At 40.3% G+C, this 19,900-nt stretch overlaps 3 protein-coding genes across 3 annotated transcripts in view; 2 read left to right on the top strand and 1 right to left on the bottom strand.

The window, feature by feature from the left end:
- The window catches only part of tet1 (tet methylcytosine dioxygenase 1), a 40,297-nt gene extending 39,814 nt beyond the window's left edge, over window positions 1-483 (bottom strand). Inside the window, 1 exon segment of the mRNA XM_020601542.1 lies at window positions 69-483. The gene's annotated coding sequence lies outside the window, so the exon portion shown is untranslated.
- A 639-nt stretch (window positions 484-1,122) lies between these two features.
- slc25a16 (solute carrier family 25 member 16) lies at window positions 1,123-11,259 on the top strand. Its single transcript, XM_020601538.1, has 10 exons — window positions 1,123-2,031; window positions 2,280-2,405; window positions 3,134-3,226; window positions 3,302-3,435; window positions 3,690-3,753; window positions 4,070-4,191; window positions 4,361-4,427; window positions 4,547-4,709; window positions 4,879-4,947; window positions 7,306-11,259. The coding sequence occupies exons 2-10, from the start codon at window positions 2,312-2,314 to the stop codon at window positions 7,460-7,462; spliced, it is 963 nt and encodes a 320-aa protein (XP_020457194.1). The 5' UTR covers window positions 1,123-2,031; window positions 2,280-2,311; the 3' UTR covers window positions 7,463-11,259.
- A 187-nt stretch (window positions 11,260-11,446) lies between these two features.
- Window positions 11,447-19,900, top strand: part of alox5a (arachidonate 5-lipoxygenase a) — an 8,757-nt gene continuing 303 nt past the window's right edge. Inside the window, exons 1-13 of the mRNA XM_020601541.1 lie at window positions 11,447-11,888; window positions 12,789-12,987; window positions 13,115-13,196; window positions 13,271-13,393; window positions 13,961-14,067; window positions 14,161-14,333; window positions 14,533-14,679; window positions 14,772-14,975; window positions 15,055-15,141; window positions 15,630-15,808; window positions 15,994-16,115; window positions 16,523-16,623; window positions 19,509-19,686. Coding sequence (XP_020457197.1) covers window positions 11,739-11,888; window positions 12,789-12,987; window positions 13,115-13,196; window positions 13,271-13,393; window positions 13,961-14,067; window positions 14,161-14,333; window positions 14,533-14,679; window positions 14,772-14,975; window positions 15,055-15,141; window positions 15,630-15,808; window positions 15,994-16,115; window positions 16,523-16,623; window positions 19,509-19,686 — 1,852 coding nt within the window. The 5' untranslated portion in view covers window positions 11,447-11,738. The remainder of the gene's footprint in view (window positions 11,889-12,788; window positions 12,988-13,114; window positions 13,197-13,270; window positions 13,394-13,960; window positions 14,068-14,160; window positions 14,334-14,532; window positions 14,680-14,771; window positions 14,976-15,054; window positions 15,142-15,629; window positions 15,809-15,993; window positions 16,116-16,522; window positions 16,624-19,508; window positions 19,687-19,900) is intronic.

Here is a 19,900-nt window from a genome sequence, read left to right as displayed (position 1 = left end):
TGTGTATAGACAGTTTTCTGTCCTTAAGGTTTTTATTTACACGCTTACGGGTAACATGCTTTACATACCAGAGAGACAGTTGCACTGTCTGAACTGCTAATAATACTCCCCTCCAGCGAGACAGCGAGACCTTGTATTGGTTTTCCTCCACGGCAAATATAGACTGCTGGCAGGTTAATATTCCTCACGACGGTGACACGCGGACATGATACAAGCACCGACATGAACATACAACAGTAGTTTTTTTAAACGTGCACCATGTAGTTTTTGCGGAGCAGGACACCCGTGTTGAAAATGTAAATCCTCTAATGTCAATCCATTCAGGGAGGCCCCGCTCACTCTCCCTCCACCAGACCCAACCTACGGCCTCCGCTGGCCAAGAAAGTCGTCGTCGGCACCGACGGGAGGGGTAGACAAGAAAACCCGGGATGGACTTCAGGTGTCGTTTGCCCCAGGACTGTGCGTAAAAGCGAGCGCGGACGCAGCATATGGTAGATTTTAGAGAAGTGAAAGGGAAAACACACAGGCTACATACATAACCTAGTATTGATAATAAATTATGCATAATTAAATAAATTCAGTATTGAGTAGGTCAATAGTTGGACGAAAATTTGAAAAAATTGGAATCATGAATATGCAGTTTTCCTTAGCTTATATGCGTTAGCTTTTATTTTTCATTAATAATATCAATAATAATAATGATGGGCAATGAAATTTAATTAATTTATTAAAAATAATTATCTGCAGAATATGCACATAAATTCTTTTATTATATTCTTATATATTTTTATTATATCTCTGCATTTGCTGCTTAAAGTGCCTTAGATTTTGTGTTACTTATTCATCTACTTTATATTTCATTTGTATTGTATGGCATTCATGTGGACGGCAAAGAAAGAATTTCATTGTACAGGGAAACACGTTTCCTAACTGCATTTGACGAATAAACACTTTGACCTTTGACCTAAATGAGTATTCATAAAATACATGTTTTATTGTATCGTTTTCCTCTTTACAGAAATCATATTTGTTGATGATATATCTACAAATATTAAAGTAAACGTTTGTAGCATAGACTATATTTTGTTTTGTACATTTTAATTTCTTGGGGATAACGAGTGTGAATGGAAGAAGCCATGTTTTTGCCACTAGCTTTTAGAAAAAAATTTACTTCGAAGACAAAAAATCTGGCAACACTTGCTGTGTTTTGAGCAAATTTAATGTAAAAACCAACACGTGGACCCGTCGTCAGGGTCTGTTAAAAATAAATAACAAGAGTCTTATAAGTAGTAAAATAAAAGCAGTAACATACAAACTCGTATATCGACCAATAAAAAAACATGCACATAAGCAGGTTATGGTCATGTGATTACAGGCCAATCACATTCAAGAATCAACTTAGTAAAGGGGCGAAAGGTGTGTGTAATAACTGACACAGGTGACGCCACATCTGATAAAAAGCTGTGGCTCTCCTAGTAGATGTTCAGTAATCTAAATGTGTTTAGACTCAAACCAGTTTACAAAACATTACGAGTTTCTCAAATGGAAAAAATAACATAAAATGGCAAAATACAACAGCGTAAAAAATTACGTTCCACACGAGATTTACTATAATTGTATGTGTTTAGTATTACACGTGACCTTTAATGTCTATCTCTAATTGTCGCCTCCCCCAACTCTGCCATGTCAGGTTGCGTCATCAACACGCGACAGTTTGAGGCCATTGACCATCAGTCAGGGGTGAAGGGGATATGTTTACAGTTTAATGAAAACTGAAGTACCTCAGATTCATTCTGGATTACGGTTTTTGTCCAGTTTTTCAGTAGAAGCGGCGAAGGACGAGCTTGTCGGTGCGATACCGGTCGGTGTTTATGGAAAGCTGCATTTTAACAGTCAGGATTATCCCGAGGAAGTAATGTTAGAGAAACGTGAGAGGCCGGCAACTGAGCAAAGGAGAAAGATATTTTGAAGAGATTTAATCCGAGCGACCTTTCACTTTGCTGCTTTTGCGCCTACAGTTTTCAGTATCTTGTGAGTATCCTTTTTTAACAGTCAGGGGTTCATGTTGTCTCCTAGCTAAATCGATGATGTGTCCCATCGTATATTAGGATTTATTAACCTCACACCAATCTTAAATTGGCTTGTTTATAGAGGTATTTGTAAGTATGATGAATGCCATGTTCTGTGTTGTCTTAAATCAATACATAACGTACATGCTTAGGTGGTATGCTTATTCTTATGCACATGTGCGTTTAAAGTATTACCCCCAAATTGTGCAGGCATGGATGCAGCAGATTCCTGAGCAGAAAGGATGACATCAGAGGCTGCAGTGTCCACATCACCTTCCATAAGCAGCAGCCCTGCCAACAGGGACTACTACTGGCTTCGCTCCTTTGCAGCCGGAGGTAGGATCTAACACATCAGTCTGAAGCATCCTTGTCAGGTCTATGAAAATTTACTCAACATAGATTTTGGCACTAAATGGACTGTATTTTATATAGTGCTTTCTCATAGTGGACACAATTGCGAGCCTGTGTGTCTGCAAGACTGCATCCCTTTACCATTCAAACACTGCTTTGTTTGACTGCTTCCTGACTGTAATCTTACTTTAGATACATCAATAGGATCAGGCCCTTTAAATGTAATGGTAAATGGACTGTATTTATATAGCGCTTTCATGCACTGGCCAAAGCGCTTTTACAGGGAGATTATACACCATTCACCCATTCACACACCGATGACGACAAGGCTGCCACACAACGGCGCTAGTCAAGCCACCGGGAGCAATTTGGGGTTCAGTGTCTTACTCAGGGACACTTAGGCATGTGGGGAGACCGGGAGTCGAACCACCAACTTGCTGGTCAGAAGACGACTTGCCCTACCTCATGAGCCACAGCCACCTCTTCTTTAACTAAAATATAGGAGTTCACATTTCATCTGAAAGTGATGGTCTGATTGTTTTCTTGTCCTTCTTTAACTTCTCTCTTTTTCCCTCCCTGCCTATTCCTGGTTGTTAGTGGAATTTATGTGATTCAAACAAGAGAAAAACAATAAACAATGCTGTTTACTGATGTCTATATCCTGATGTTTAACATTAGATATGCTAATTCTATGTTTCTCTGTTTTTGTTTAGGTGTAGCAGCATGCTGTGCCAAGACCACAATTGCTCCTCTGGACAGAGTCAAGATTCTTCTTCAAGCCCAGAACCCCCATTACAAACATCTAGGTAAAACAGCAGTACCATCTAGTAGATTGTCACACATTTGTGCTACATGAATGAAACTGTTGACTTTCTTTGCAGGAGTGTTTTCCACTTTCAGAGCTGTTCCAAAGAAAGAAGGCTTCCTTGGTTTGTACAAGGGTAACGGGGCAATGATGGTCAGGATATTTCCTTATGGAGCCATCCAGTTCATGGCCTTTGACATTTATAGAAAGGTAAAGTATGTACTTTACTGTGGAATAAAAGTTTCAAAGGGCAATGTTACCATGTGTAACTGGGTGACAGTAAAACTGGTTGTTTAGAGAAATGTGCTTTTATGCTGCTGCTGTGTTTTTTATATTTTTGTTTTAAGTATGATGGCATTTTTCTGTGCAATAAAATTTTCTTTAACACCTAAGCATTGTTTTCACTGATGGATTTGATGGCCTTTATTTTCTCTCTGCTGATGGTGATAATATTGTCTTTTCAGCTGCTCGGTAAACACTTTGGGATCTCGGGACACATCCACCGCCTCATGGCAGGATCTATGGCAGGTACCTTATCCTTCTAACTGATAAGCCCTGTACTGGCACCTTGTCACTCATATAAAATGTTTAATCATTGGCAGAGCATACATTGTTATGTTTTTCTCTGGAATCATTTGTTGCCTCAGTACAGACTTTCTCATCAGGTGCCTTGTCAGTGTGTAATTAAATCTTAAAAAATTGTGTACGTACTTGCATCAGTGTAAAGATTTTGAGAGACAAAGAAGAAAGTCAGTGACATAAAATGAAATAGCCACAGTAGACTCAGCAGCCAAATGTGTGTTGAATCAAGGTCATAGCCATAAACTATGTTGTATGTTTTCAGGAATGACTGCAGTGATATGCACCTACCCTCTGGATGTGGTCCGGGTCAGACTGGCCTTTCAGGTGAAAGGAGAGCATCGCTATACTGGGATTGTCAACGCCTTCCACACCATCTACCTTCAGGTGATCTGCTAGTGTTCAGCTTCTCCAACAAACAGCACAGTCTTCGCCAATGTTGTAGCCTTTAATTAAAAAAAAACAAAAAAAAAAACTTTTTTTTTAAAAAAAAAAAACATGAAAATCTGCTTCCAATGCAATTTTGTCTGCAATGCACATTTTCTTTTTTGTAAAGGAGGGGGGCATTTGGGGCTTCTACAGGGGACTTACTCCAACACTCATTGGAATGGCCCCATATGCAGGTGGTTATTGAGTTTTTATCTTGATTCAAGATCATTGTGGACATTGTGCAGAACAATGTAGTCAGTGTTCTGCGGCAATAGCATGATTCTTTGTCTGCCACCCTGTTATTGTCCTCCAGGTTTTTCATTCTTCACCTTTGGCACCCTGAAGAGCCTCGGCTTGAAACACTTCCCAGAGCTGCTGGGACGCCCCTCCTCAGACAACCCCGATGTCCTCATTCTGAAAACCCATGTCAACCTGCTCTGCGGAGGTGTTGCTGGAGCCATCGCTCAGACAATATCGTAAGCTGTGTAGGCAGGCGGCCAGCAAGCTTCAAGCTGATGACTTGATCAAATGACACACTGACAACGTGGCTGGTTAATTTGTGGGGACCAGCTGGGCTATGTTACTGATTGCACCGATTTATTGATAGTTGATGCATCACATTGTGGTTTCTTTTTTTCTCACTAGATACCCCTTGGATGTGGCTAGGAGAAGAATGCAGTTAGGAGCTGTGCTTCCTGACTCAGAGAAATGTGTGTAAGTAGCACCAAAGTTCATATTCTGCATATTCTATTATGTCTTGATGCATTGTACCCCTCAGCATGTACAGTGTACTCTATGAAATTAAGGTAAAATATTTGGCCATTAGGTTTCCTAATATCACTGAAGAATGATGTTGTGTTGTTACAGTTAATGCTCAAATCTTGGGGTGGAATGGTTCAAGTACAAAAAATCTGACCCGACAAGAGTTCTATCTGTTGGGTGATGTGCATAAAAAAACACATCTAAAGTGGTGGATTAAATGAGGTTACAGTGCCTTGCGAAAGTATTCGGCCCCCTTGAACTTTGCGACCTTTTGCCACATTTCAGGCTTCAAACATAAAGATATAAAACTGTAATTTTTTGTGAAGAATCAACAACAAGTGGGACACAATCATGAAGTGGAACGAAATTTATTGGATATTTCAAACTTTTTTAACAAATAAAAAACTGAATAATTGGGCGTGCAAAATTATTCAGCCCCTTTACTTTCAGTGCAGCAAACTCTCTCCAGAAGTTCAGTGAGGATCTCTGAATGATCCAATGTTGACCTAAATGACTAATGATGATAAATAGAATCCACCTGTGTGTAATCAAGTCTCCGTATAAATGCACCTGCACTGTGATAGTCTCAGAGGTCTGTTTAAAGCGCAGAGAGCATCATGAAGAACAAGGAACACACCAGGCAGGTCCGAGATACTGTTGTGGAGAAGTTTAAAGCCGGATTTGGATACAAAAAGATTTCCCAAGCTTTAAACATCTCAAGGAGCACTGTGCAAGTGATAATATTGAAATGGAAGGAGTATCAGACCACTGCAAATCTACCAAGACCTGGCCGTCCCTCTAAACTTTCAGCTCATACAAGGAGAAGACTGATCAGAGATGCAGCCAAGAGGCCCATGATCACTCTGGATGAACTGCAGAGATCTACAGCTGAGGTGGGAGACTCTGTCCATAGGACAACAATCAGTCGTATACTGCACAAATCTGGCCTTTATGGAAGAGTGGCAAGAAGAAAGCCATTTCTTAAAGATATCCATAAAAAGTGTTGTTTAAAGTTTGCCACAAGCCACCTGGGAGACGCACCAAACATGTGGAAGAAGGTGCTCTGGTCAGATGAAACCAAAATCGAACTTTTTGGCAACAATGCAAAACGTTATGTTTGGCGTAAAAGCAACACAGCTCATCACCCTGAACACACCATCCCCATTGTCAAACATGGTGGTGGCAGCATCCTGGTTTGGGCCTGCTTTTCTTCAGCAGGGACAGGGAAGATGGTTAAAATTGATGGGAAGATGGATGGAGCCAAATACAGGACCATTCTGGAAGGAAACCTGATGGAGTCTGCAAAAGACCTGAGACTGGGATGGAGATTTGTCTTCCAACAAGACAATGATCCAAAACATAAGGCAAAATCTACAATGGAATGGTTCACAAATAAACATATCCAGGTGTTAGAATGGCCAAGTCAAAGTCCAGACCTGAATCCACTCGAGAATCTGTGGAAAGAACTGAAAACTGCTGTTCACAAATGCTCTCCATCCAACCTCACTGAGCTCGAGCTGTTTTGCAAGGAGGCATGGGCAAAAATTTCAGTCTCTCGATGTGCAAAACTGATAGAGACATACCCCAAGTGACTTACAGCTGTAATCGCAGCAAAAGGTGGCGCTACCAAGTATTAACTTAAGGGGGCTGAATAATTTTGCACGGCCAATTTTTCAGTTTTTTATTTGTTAAAAAAGTTTGAAATATCCAATAAATTTCGTTCCACTTCATGATTGTGTCCCACTTGTTGTTGATTCTTCACAAAAAATTACAGTTTTATATCTTTATGTTTGAAGCCTGAAATGTGGCAAAAGGTCGCAAAGTTCAAGGAGGCCGAATACTTTCGCAAGGCACTGTACCTCGCTGTACCAGGAACAACTGTACTGAGAGAATTTTTTTTTTCTAGTACTGCTCATCTTGCACCTGAGAATGTGAACAAACTCATCATCTTGCAGAAGAGCATGAAAACAGAATGAACAGAGCAGTGCTGTTTTGAAACGGTGTGCATTTGGTTTACGCTACACTTTATGTTGACAGTGAAGAAGGGTTTATATTCCTTACATTCATAGCCAGAATTTTAAGGCAAACATTCAACTTTTTTGCCAAATAAATGAAAAGCATGTTGAAATCGGCAGTGCCTTCCCACCGCTTCACCAAAAACATACCAAACTGAAAATGGTGACCCCGAAACTGTGATATGAACCAAACTGTGAATTTTGTGAACCGTTTCATTCCTACTCAAAAAAAAAAAACAGAACAAAAATTTAATTAACAAAAAAATGTGTAATCTTTTGTCTTGTGTCTGAACAGATCACTGAGCAAGACCCTGAGGTATGTGCATAAGCAGTACGGGATCAAGAGGGGATTGTACCGAGGCCTTTCTCTCAACTACATCCGCTGTGTCCCCTCCCAAGCCATGGCCTTCACCACCTATGAGTTCATGAGGCAGGTCCTCCACCTGAACTAGTGGTTGTTTTTATACCATCCAAGTCTGCACCTGGGTCTGTACGTTCCAAGTCATTAAGCAGCTCCACCTCAGTGCTTCCTTCACAGAATGATCCGTGGGTCATTTGCTATGTCTTAAACTCTTCAGTGTGGGAATTTACTTTTCCTTCTTCACTGAAGGCACTAGGGGTGTCGGTTAATGCTGGGGGAAAAGCTGTATATCGGACAGTAAGGATCTCAATGACTGTCCTGTTTCATTCCCTCCTGCTTTTGTGTCTCACCACCTCTTGAGAGAAGAGTTACACAACCACGGAGCATATGGGCAGCGGCGCGTTTGATTAGGCTCTGCTGGTTGAATGGTTTTCAGCAATAATATCTTTTTAAACAAAGTTGTTGACAACATCACAACAGCCCTCTAATTATGCAGAAGCTGCCTCATTCCAGGGCTCCAGACTAACATTTCATACTAGTGGCACCATCTGTGTTTTACAAGGTAATGCAAAAGAATCTGCATTTTATTTTAATCTGCATATTATTTTAAATAATGTCCAAAGTGCATAGCATGTATTTATGATGACATTCAGAAAGAGGGAAACTTATAGAACACAGTAAATGGGGAAAATCACTTCTGGATCAAGTTTCCAGCTCTTTGTATGTAGCTGTGCTCTATAACCTAGTAGTCAACATGATGATAATGACATGATGATGAAGATTAGGCTATTATATTGCAACTTAAGTATAAACTGATGAATTGCACACATGCTTTGCCATTTGTGTATGCGATTTATTTGTAGCCGCTTTTCTTCTGAAGAAGAATTTCTGCTCTTTGTGTCTGTGTTAGGCTTCATGCACAGTTCAGCTGTCTCACACACCTGCTCAGTGCCAGCTCATTTCTGGGCTAAAGTTAATGTAGCCTACTGCTTAAAGAAGGACATGATGGTGGGTTTTGGCCACTTAACTAACTTCAAACTGGCAAACTGGGACTTCACTAGACCTGAGTGGTGCATGTGCGTGACCTAAGTGTTTGAGCCATTCAATCCACACTGACTCCAACCTCCATAAACGTCTCTGGTGAGAGCAGATGTCTGTTAGCAGGAGGACAACATGGTCATCACCAGGCTGACTGACAACAGAAATGTACTGGACAAAAATAGTTTTTATGTGGGCCCATCAGCAAGGAATCAGCAGTGTCTGTATGCTCTGACTTACTTATTTTACTCATTTTCCCATCTTGGACTGAGGAAAGTAAAACCAGAAAGCTCAGTTGCACCAGGAGCCTGATTCATCAGCAGAGATTCAAGTAGAAAGAAAAAAAAAAACTAAACACATAAATAGGCGAACAGATGATCTACCTGATTTAAGCAGCTGTCTGTGGCGATTACGCTTCAAATGTGTCAAAGGAAAAAATAGGCTCAAAGTGTTAAAACGGGTCCAGGGATGACACGTGTGCCTCAGAGTCAGTGTGGATCGATTGGAGGTCTCTGCCTCGTGAGGTGGACGAGTGACAGTCTTGCAAATAAACGTTGCGATGACAGCATGCACGGAGATTGTTACGTCTGCTCACTATTTTTACAGTGAGAGCATTGGCTGTGCATGAGCTGTTTATTTCACAGTTGCACCCAGTGCAACCTTTGAAAAAAGTCAGCCGCACCTTAAATAAATGTGGTCGTAAAATGCGAGCGATCTCCTGCAGTCTGGAGCCCTGCGTTCACACAGCACACTACAGATATCTGCACACTCTCACTTGTCTTTTTTCTCTTCTTTCATGGCCTGATTTTAAGATGTACACCGGTCAAACATGATCACATTAGCTTATTTCACATCATCATGTTTGTCAGTTCCCTTACAAAAAGAAAAGGGATCTCAGTGATGTGCGTTTTATGCGTTTGATTTGAATATCACTCTTAAATTCTGCAGCTACACATTTCTTTTTTTGTTTGTCTTTTTGCAGTTAACTGTTGAAAGGTTGCTAAAATGTAACAATAATCTCATTGTTTATAATGTGTAGGGTTTTTTTTCCCATTCAGGGCTTTGTGTGTTTTAAAAATATGGGGTGCAGTAACTATAGAAGATGTAACTGTTTGTGCCTATGTCTTCTACAAAAGTCTACAATGAATATATCATAGTTTACCTGCAGGTTTTTTCTTTTAAAGATGCAGTGACCTGATGGTACATGAATTTAGTTAAAGACAACTTTGAATTTTATTGCCAAACTTTAACCAGAGCAGTTACTACATGTAATCATTTTGCTGTATTATATTTTTTAATATATATATATGTTGGTTATTGTGCACTTAAATGTTTTGTTTGTAGCTTTGATCATGTGGAATTATGTGCATCCACGCTCAGCTGTGAACAGATCAAGATGTCAGCATGTGAACATAAAATGAGTGTTGCTCTGATATGTCTGGAGAGACGCGCTTGCCCTTAGAGACTTGGAAGAAGTTTGCACTTTGTGGTTGTAGGTTTTTCTTAATTTATTTATTGATTCAGGAACCTGTTGCCACCAGGTGGCACCATTGAATATAAATTGTACTGTTTACCAGAGTCGGGCACAACATTCATAGCATCTTTATGATTTTTTTATGAAGCTGTTGGGGAGTTGCTGTAAGTTTGTTTGCATTAGTAATTACTGAATGATTCTTGTTTAATTACTTTTGAACTCAAATGCACCGGATTCCTTCAAGTCACCACCAATATTTGTATGAACCTCATGAGTTTGTTGTACAAGCGTCTTCCTCTTTTCAGCCTTGTGCCTTCTTCTGCATTTGATGTCTTATTTCTCAAGAGTGGTTGTGTTTAGCCAATTACATACGTATTTACAGTAAGTGAATACTAAGTGACTGTCAATCATTAAAACGGCTGAAGCTTGTTGGTTTAGAACACTGGCGACCTGCCCTGATGAGGAATGTGGGAGGATTAGCAGTTGCAAGATGTTGTGGGCACAAGGGTGGTGGTGTGTGGGCTCTGTGTGTGTGTGTGTGTGTTGAAGTAAAACAGGATGTCGAGTTACTTTTTAATCATACTGTCACTACTCAAATTATGTCATACACTGGAGGGGTCAGACCTGCAGCCTGGGAATGGACTTAAGAGTATAATAACTCTTGCTGTTGATTGTGGCAGCTGCTGTTTGAGAAATGAAATGGCGTTTCCAGCAGTAATTCTGTGCTGTGTTCATGTACAGCTCTTTTACAGATTTTTGTTCAGTTTCAAATGCATGATCTTTCGCTGTTCCCGATGTTTTATAGTGCTACAAAGTCTATTAACCCTTCAAAAACAGATCAGCTCTGTTCCTGCTGCTCACTGCAATGAGGACTTATGTAAGATATTTATATATGGAAATGTATGTATATGGACTCTAGTACTTTATCCACTCTGTACGATGGGGAAGAGAATTGACTGACAATGACTGAACAGTGGGAAAAAAAATGTAATTTTCTTTTTACATGTTCATCTTTTCCTACCATGCTTGTTATAAATACAGTGAATTACATTATGTGTCACCTTCTTAAAACTATACCAAGACTTGTATCTTTACTTTGCCTTTGAATGTTAGGCAGACTTGTGAAGCTGAAACCCACTTTGAGTTTTCCATGTACTCTCCTATGTTAACATTGGTGTTGCAGTTGTCTTTAAAACCACAGAAGGACATTGCGATACATTTGCATTTGTTTCGCTCGAAATGGAATACACTGCCTGTTGTTGTTCTGTGTCGCGTAGTAATTTGACTGGTAAATGTGACTTGTAAAAGGTGTGTACCTTCACATGTTCCTTAATGCAGTTAATTTCTACATCATCTGTTAAATACAGTCCAGATTAAAACCCTGTTGTTTTCAGATTTTTGTGTGAAATTCCGGATTTTATTCAGTTTTGCTTTAATTTAACACTGTCCTGTTTTCAGAGAAAGAAAATTAATTTGATAGCAAATTCTGGAATAAGACCTTTTCTTGTATGCTGGCTATCACCACTGATAACACACCTGGGAAGGTCAGTCATATATTCTGACCTCATTTACCACATAAGGACGTAGATCTCTTGTATGACTGGGGGGCGAGAGCTTGACTGTGTCCTGCACCTCCCTCTTTTACTTGAGTGCACATTTTTTGGTGTTGATGCAAGAGAAGTCAGGAGAAGTGAGAAGTGTGTCACAGTTTTGAGCAAGACAGGGGAGCTTGCCTTCTGCTAAAACCTTGATTCAAGCTTTTGTGTGTAGCAGTAGGTTTGTTTTTCTGCAGATTTCTTTATCTTCAGGGAGTGTTTGGACATTTTTGGAGTCCTCTTGGCCTTGTGTGACTGCCATGCCTTCTTACACAGTCACTATTGCCACTGGGAACCAGTGGTTCGCAGGGACAGATGACTACATCTACATTACACTGGTGGGCACGGAGCAATGCAGCGAGAGAACACTGCTGGATAAAGCTCTGTACAACGACTTTGAGAGGGGTGCGGTAAGTGATAATGCACTGCTGTGAGGTTGATTTTTATCTTCTGGTGAATTATAATCAGCAACTACACACAAACAGTGTGTTGAGATTGTTTCCATGCTACTGAGATTAAAATGCACTTTTACTTTGTTGGGAAAATAAAATGTTGACCTTTGGAAAAATTGCTGTAAACATGAAGCGAATTCTAATGGAAAGTAGAAGGATATTTCCTTTTGAATTCTTTGTTAAGTAAAAGTTAGGGGTGATCCAGTTCAGATGGCATGTTTGCTGTCGTTTACACCATACTGTACATTGTTACGTGTTGTAGAAAATTAACAAATAAATTTAAAACTGATTTGCCGTTTCAACTAAGACCTGAACTTTACCTGCTGTCCTGCACAAACCTGAAATTTAAGTTCAATAAAAGTTGAACTAAATATGTTTTATTAGGAAAAATTAAAGTGGCATTTACTGAACACTGGCTTCCTGTCAAATATGTTTAGCAGGTTTTTGAGTCTTTTCAGGTTCATGCCTAATAGCATTACTAAGCAAGAACAAGCCCCTTACAAAACGTGAAATATTATAAAAATGTGAAAATTTTCACTTGTGAAATATTTTATAAGTGAAAATATCATTTATACTGTATTGTATTGTACTATACTGCTGTGTCTTTTTCCACATGTGAAAAGTCAAAAAACAATGTGGTTTCAAGTGTGAATATATTATATGCAAGATGCTGTTGACAACAGACCTGTGCCAGTATTCATATATACTTTTAAACGTGCAGGTGGTGGTGTGTGAAATGCATTCTCCTTTTCCTTTTGGAAACAACACTGATTGAACCAAAAGACAACTGATTCAATAAATACCACCACTTTTCCAATGCATACTGTACTACTTATTTAGCTCCTGACTAACTTGCAGGTGGACTCCTATGATGTGAGAGTTGAGGAGGACCTGGGTGACATCGTGTTGGTGAAGATTGAAAAGAGGAAGTACTGGGTGCTGGATGACTGGTACTGCAGGTACATCACAGTCAAAACCCCATCTGGAGACTATGTGGAATTCCCCTGTTTCCGTTGGCTGGTGGATGACAAGGAAGTGGTGCTGCGAGATGGCCGAGGTACTCGCTAGTTCAGTTGTTTGTTTGCCTAATTATCTACCTGTCTCTTTTTGTTCATCAGTCAGCCTGCAGCACAAGTTAATCAAAGAAACTCTTCATCACTCATTTTGTCCGGTGTCTCTTGTAGCATGTCTGCCTCAGGATGATAAGACAAGCCTGGTCAAGCAGCACAGACAAAAAGAGCTGGATTTGAGGAGAAAGACCTACAGGTGAGCTCACTCTACACGTACAGTTTGCTTTTGTATGTGAGGCTGCTCCCTAACAACTCTGCTGTGTTTTGTAGATGGAGAGAGTGGCAGCCAGGTTTTCCTATGAGTATCGATGCTAAGAGGCACAAGGATTTGCCCCGGGACATCCAGTTTGACAGTGAGAAGGGAGTGGACTTCATACTGAACTACAGCAAAGCGTATGTGCTCCCTCTAACTGTTGAATTCAGTAAAATTTGAGCAGGTTTAGAATAACTAATGTTCCTCGGGACAGAACAGAATGACTCAGTGGAGCTCTCACCTCAGAGGTGTTTTTCATGATGATTGCATACTGAGCTCCAGTCTGATAACATGCTTCTCTTTTCTGTACCTGGAAAAACAGAGGCATTATTGTGTTTACCATCAGGGACATTTGCATTGTGCTTTCATGCAGGTGTACAAGCTTGCACATAAACATAACACAAAACAGATCCACAATGTTTTGTAATGTGCAGTAGCTCTGACCAAAGTTGAAAATTGCAAAAGTGTAAAACAAACAAAGTTATTTGCACATTGAGCTTTAAAGATGTTGTCAGAAATGTTACATCTTTGTGGACAAATTATTGCTGCTAGAATTACCATAACTACATGTGCAATATAACCTATAATGTTCTTTTTCTGAATTTATTAACATAGGAGACAAATATGCCTAGTTTCTGATTCTTAGACTTTTTAATGTGATAATGATGATCGAGATGATGCTGATGATGAAAACCTCAACTTTCCAGAATAGAGAACCTGTGTGTAAACCAGTTCATGCACATGTTCCAGTCGTCCTGGACTGACTTTGATGACTTTAAGATGATCTTTCTGAGAATCAAAAACACAATCTCAGGTATGTTATATTTTGCTATTGTTATGCTTTGTCTTATGTATTATTATTATTATTATTATTATTATTATTATTAATAATGATAATAACATCTAGAGTATGTGATGCAACACTGGAAAGAGGACTTCATATTTGGATACCAGTTCCTGAATGGTTGCAACCCAACAGTGATCCAAAAGTGCACCAAACTTCCTGACAAGTTTCCTGTCACTCATGAGATGGTATCTGTCAGCCTGGAGAGGGAGCTGACTCTGGAGCAGGAAATAGAGGTAGACATGATTGTTTGTTTTCTGTGAATCTCCAGCATTTAACTTAAATGTCTATTTCTGTTATAAAAATGTGAGCTTTATTTTGACAAGGATAAATACAGATGGCAATTAATGTACCATCTTTTATACAAAGTTACAGGGTGTCTTTCTTTAATGCTTCTACTAATGTACAATGTAACCCAGTGTTCTACATCTCCAGGCAGATAACATCTACATAGTAGACTACCAATTGTTAGATGGCATCACCCCTAACAGCACAGACCCATGCACGCTGCAGTACCTGGCAGCTCCGATCTGTCTGCTGTACAAGAACACTCAGAACAAGATCATGCCCATAGCCATCCAGGTACAGCGAAAATGGGCAGCAGCAGGTGTTACATTATGAGGGAAACAGTTCTTTTTCCACCTGACATGTCATTTCTCCCTTGTCCTTTCCAGCTTACGCAGACTCCAGGTGAAGACAACCCGATCTTCTTGCCCACTGATGATCAGTATGACTGGCTGCTGGCAAAGATCTGGGTCCGCTCAGCTGATTTCCACCACCACCAGACCATCACGCACTTGCTCAGGACACACCTGATGACAGAGGTGTTTGCTATTGCCATGTACAGGCAGCTACCTGCCGTTCACCCTGTGTATAAGGTAAAACGCTGACTCATGAATTACTTTATTGATTTATTGAATGCTTGATTGATTCTTGGATTCATGTTCATTCTCTCAGCTAATTATCCCACATGTTCGCTTTACCATCGCCATCAACACCAAAGCCAGAGAGCAGCTCATCTGTGAGTGTGGCATCTTTGATAAGGTGAGGGTGTGGATGTGCAGAAGACAGAGTAGTTAGAAAGGAAAGGGGTTAACTGTATCTGTTCATATTTAATGAGAACAAAAAAGAGAGAATATGGAAAAGGGAAAGGACAGACCCAGAAAACCAGACAAAAGCAGTGTGAACCTGCTACTCTATAGTATACTGTACACAATTAGGAAGCATTTTGGATACAACACAAGAAACCTAACTCAGTTTTTAGTCAAAGTTCCTTTTAATTATCATTTAAATGCACACAGAAATCTATCAAATAACATAAAGCAGTAATGTGCTGCAAGAAGATTAACCCCGAAAAGTCAAATTCATTACATCTATTTAAGTGATATTTAGAAAAAGTCATTTGTAGATGTGACTTATTTGCATTAAATTGCCCATACTGCATTCAGTCATAAAAATGAGAGATCAAACCACTGTAATTAGATGCAGGAATAATGTGTGACTGCTGTTTTTTTTTCTCCATCATCATCAAGGCCAATGCAACAGGTGGAGGTGGTCATGTCCAACTGGTTCAAAAAGCCATGAAGTCTCTGACCTTCAGGTCTATGTGCTTCCCCGATATGATCAAGGCCCGTGGTGTGGACAACAAGGAGGAGCTGCCTACTTACTTCTACAGAGACGACGGCTACAGGGTGTGGGAGGCTACCAAGAGGTAAAAATCAGTGGTTTTAGAGTTTGCATAAACAGTGTGTTTCAGACAGAGAAAATTGGCATACCAAAAAATAAACATTGAGTTCTGAGAACATGTGCATGTGAGTGAGTGATGATTTCAGGTTAAGAGAAGTTGCAGCATTTTCTATTTCCTCTAATGCGACTATTGTCCTTTCTTTCTGGCAGTTTTGTGTCTGATGTAGTATGTATTTACTACACCAGTGACGAGAAGGTGCAGGGAGATGAAGAAATCCAGGCCTTCGTTAAGGATGTGTGCAGCTTCGGGATGCAGGACTTTGATCACTGTGGTGGGTACACATTATACACGTCCTGTTTATTTTTATTTTTTAGAATTACAAAAATAATCAAAACGCAGCACCTAGACAATATGTATTTTTTTCCAAGAAGAGATGCAGCTCACTCCTCAATCTTTCATCAGTTTCATCATTTTAATGAGAAGACAGGTATAGCATTTGAAACTCAAGTCTGTTCTGTCATAAACAAATGGGCTGAGGGGGGGATATAAGAGGAAGCCACAGTAATCTCATGGTGTCACTGAATGAGCCTCAGTGTAGTAATACCCTTCCTGCATTTCACATATCTGTGTGTATTGTGTAAGGATCTTTTACACAGCAAGCTTTGAAAATGAAAAATGTGTTTTTGTACAGACTGAAGCTTACTTTGTCAAATCTATCTGCCAACAATATGTGCACAGAGTTTCCTAAATCCCTGAAATCACGTGAGGAGCTGATAGAGTATCTGACTGTCATTGTGTTCACTGCTTCAGCCCAGCATGCAGCTGTCAACTTTGGACAGGTGAGTAAGAGTCTAGAACCTGACATTGAATGTGTTTATTTATAAGACCGATTTAAAGTTAAAAAAATATATAAAAGTTGCAAATTAACCTTAAAGATGTGGAAGAAGTCTTGTAGATTAGTTGATATGCTTTGGTCGTGCTGTTCATTTCAACAAATGGTTTGTGAGTGTTCACCTGCAAACAGCGGTGGAGGAAGTACTCATAGCCTTGACTTGAGTAAAAATAACTCTACCCCTGTCAAACATGTCAGTCCTTCACGCTAAACCAAATGTATTACCAAAATGGACTCATCGAAATATAAAAACTAACAGTACTGGTTCTGCAGAAAATGGCCCTTTTGTAACAGAGGTAGAGACTAAATACTTTTACTGTACTTAAGTACAAATTAGTATTTTCTTTTTCTGTTATTTCACTACATTTCAGAGGCAAATACTTTTTACTCAACTACATTTACATGTGAAAACTTTAATTTTCAGTATCAGAATAATTTAAAATACAGTACAGCCCACAGTAATTTTAATTATAAGCTCATAAAGTAGTTAAAATGAATACTATCTTTACCATCTGCAATATTAAATGTGATGTACATCAATATTTATAATCCAATAATATGATACACATTAATGTGAAATAGTGCACAGTGAGTACTCTTACTTTTGGTACTTTAAGTATATGCTAATACTTAATGCTTAAATAACATTTTGAATGCAGGACTTTTACTTTTAACAGAGAAGTTGTACATTGTAGTATTGCTACTTTTACTTTAGTAAAGAATCTGAGTACTACTTTTGCCACTGCTGTGCAAAACTAGTGCATCAATGTTTTACTGTTAAGGTGGAGCTAGTTTCAACTACTTGATATGTACTAAAGTAGTTATGCCTAGTGGGTAAAGTGTACTCCAGTATGTCACAAGAAAAATCTGAGAGGTCATGAGATGACTAATGGGGCAGGACAGAAGCAAAAAAAAATAAATAAAGACAGAATTTATGGCTGAGACACTGACGACATATACGTCCACGGGTTTAGCTGAATTTGTCTTTCCCATTGGTTCCATGCTGATGCACGGGGAATAACAACCCATGTCAATTCAGGGTCATTTGTCCCAGTAGTTGCATTCCCGCTGCCATCAAAAGCCGAGGTGTGGCGAGTTTACATGGGTTATTTGGGCAGTGGGAAAGGGGCTTTAATCAAAATAAAGCTGACCCACTGCATACAGAGGGCAGTAGAAGCAAAAACCGCACCTCTTAATAGTGGCTTACTGAGTACAATAATGCAACAAATCAACTGTCTTTAGAAGTTCTTTAGTGTCCTTCTCTAGATCAAATCAACCAATACCAGAAACCAGTCAAAGTTCCAAATATATTCCTGTGCAGCAGGTGGGTGGCACAGTGGTTAACACTGCTGACTGTGTGACGACAGGTTTGGGTTCAGTTCCCTGTCAAGGTATGGTAGATTGTTTTGTGAGTGTGATTTAGGCCCTTGTGCAATCTCATTAACCAATACCAGAAGTCAGTCAAAGTTCCAAAGACATTCTTCCACAGCAGGTGGATGGCACAGTGGTTAACACCACTGACTGTGGTACGGCAGGCTGGGGTTCGTGGCCAGTTGTGGGTCCTTCAGCAAGGCCCTTAGTGCTATCTGCTGAGCGAGGTACACCATGAACATGCTACGGTGAGGAGGAGTCAGGATGCCAGGGAAAGGGGGGAGATGTCATCCTCCCCCACAACTGATGAGGATGAAGATTTGTTTTATGTTTATATATATATAAAAAAAACACCACATGATAAAAGCTGGGGGATCTAGACCCCTACCTTCAACCCAGATCTCTTATCTGCTACCTACTCCACCACAGGTACCCCTATTCCTTTCACACCTTTCTCTCTTCTACTCATGCTGCCAGCCTGCTGGTTTCAGGAGGACTGCCACCACATCTATCCCTAGTCATAGCCCTTATACTTTACCTGTCTGAAAAGCAAATCTTCATCCTGATCAGTCTTCAGTTGTGGGGGAGGATGACATCTCCCCACTTTCCCTGGCGTCCTGACTCCTCCTCGCCGTAGCGTTCATGGTGTACCTCGCTCAGCAGATAGCACTAAGGGCCTTGCTGAAGGACCCACAACTGGCCACGAACCCCAGCCTGCCGTACCACAGTCAGTGGTGTTAACCACTGTGCCATCCACCTTGGAACTTTGACTGACTTCTGGTATTGGTTAATGAGATTGCACAAGGGCCTAAATCACACTCACAAAACGATCTACCATACCTTGACAGGGAACTGAACCCCGAACCTGTCGTCACACAGTCAGCAGTGTTAACCGCTGTGCCATCCACCTTGGAACTTTGACTGGTTTCTGGTATTAGTTAATGCAGCTTAGAAAAACAGTTTATCATGCCCTGATAGAGAACTGAAGCTCGAGCTGCTGTACCAGAGTCAGTGGTAGCACCACAGTCACCCCAGTAATAAATATGGCTAAGTTAAAGTAACTAATCTAACTTAACAAACAAGAGGAGATCTTTGGGGATACAAAGCATCTGCACGCAAGTGACAGATTAATAAATAGAGCCCCAAACATAACAATACTTACTTGTCTAGGATGAGATGAGTTAATGCAAAGAGGAAGAGGCATTTTCACCTGGGTACTTTAACAGACAGTGAGCCAAGCCTCCTAAAAATCAGTCAAATGACTTTGTTGACAAAAGGTCTCAAGGATGGGTAGGAGGGCGATATTCAAGGTAAAGACCATGGTGACTGAGCGAGGTTGATCTAGTACTAAAGCTGTAGGATAAATGCAGTGGAGCAAACATCACAGAAAATTAAAACACTAAAGTAAAGTATACTCTAGTTAAGTAAATGTCTGCATGCATATACTGTATCTTTGCGCAGTATGACTGGTGTTCCTGGATTCCCAACGCTCCATCTACCATGCGGAGGCCCCCGCCCAAGCAGAAGGGCTTGGCAGATGTGAACATGATCATTGAGAGTCTTCCTGATCGTGGTCGCTCCAGCTGGCATCTAGGAGCCGTCTGGGCCCTCAGCCAGTACCAAGAAAATGAGGTAGGAAAAGGAAACTTGGTGTTCAAACTCAGGCATTTGGACACACACACACACACACACACACCCCTCACTGCACGCTGGGATGTTTTAAGTAGCAGCCAAAACAATCATAGGCTTGATACACATTTTCAATTTCTTATTTCCCCAAGACACTTCCCTCTGCGTCACTGTGTGCTTTTTCTCCTTGATGTGTGCCTGAATGACCCGTCTACTCTCTTTCC

Source organism: Monopterus albus, unplaced genomic scaffold, assembly GCF_001952655.1.
Source record: "Monopterus albus unplaced genomic scaffold, M_albus_1.0 scaffold52.1, whole genome shotgun sequence".
Classification (NCBI taxonomy): domain Eukaryota; kingdom Metazoa; phylum Chordata; class Actinopteri; order Synbranchiformes; family Synbranchidae; genus Monopterus; species Monopterus albus.
This window is presented reverse-complemented; position numbering and strand designations above follow the sequence as displayed.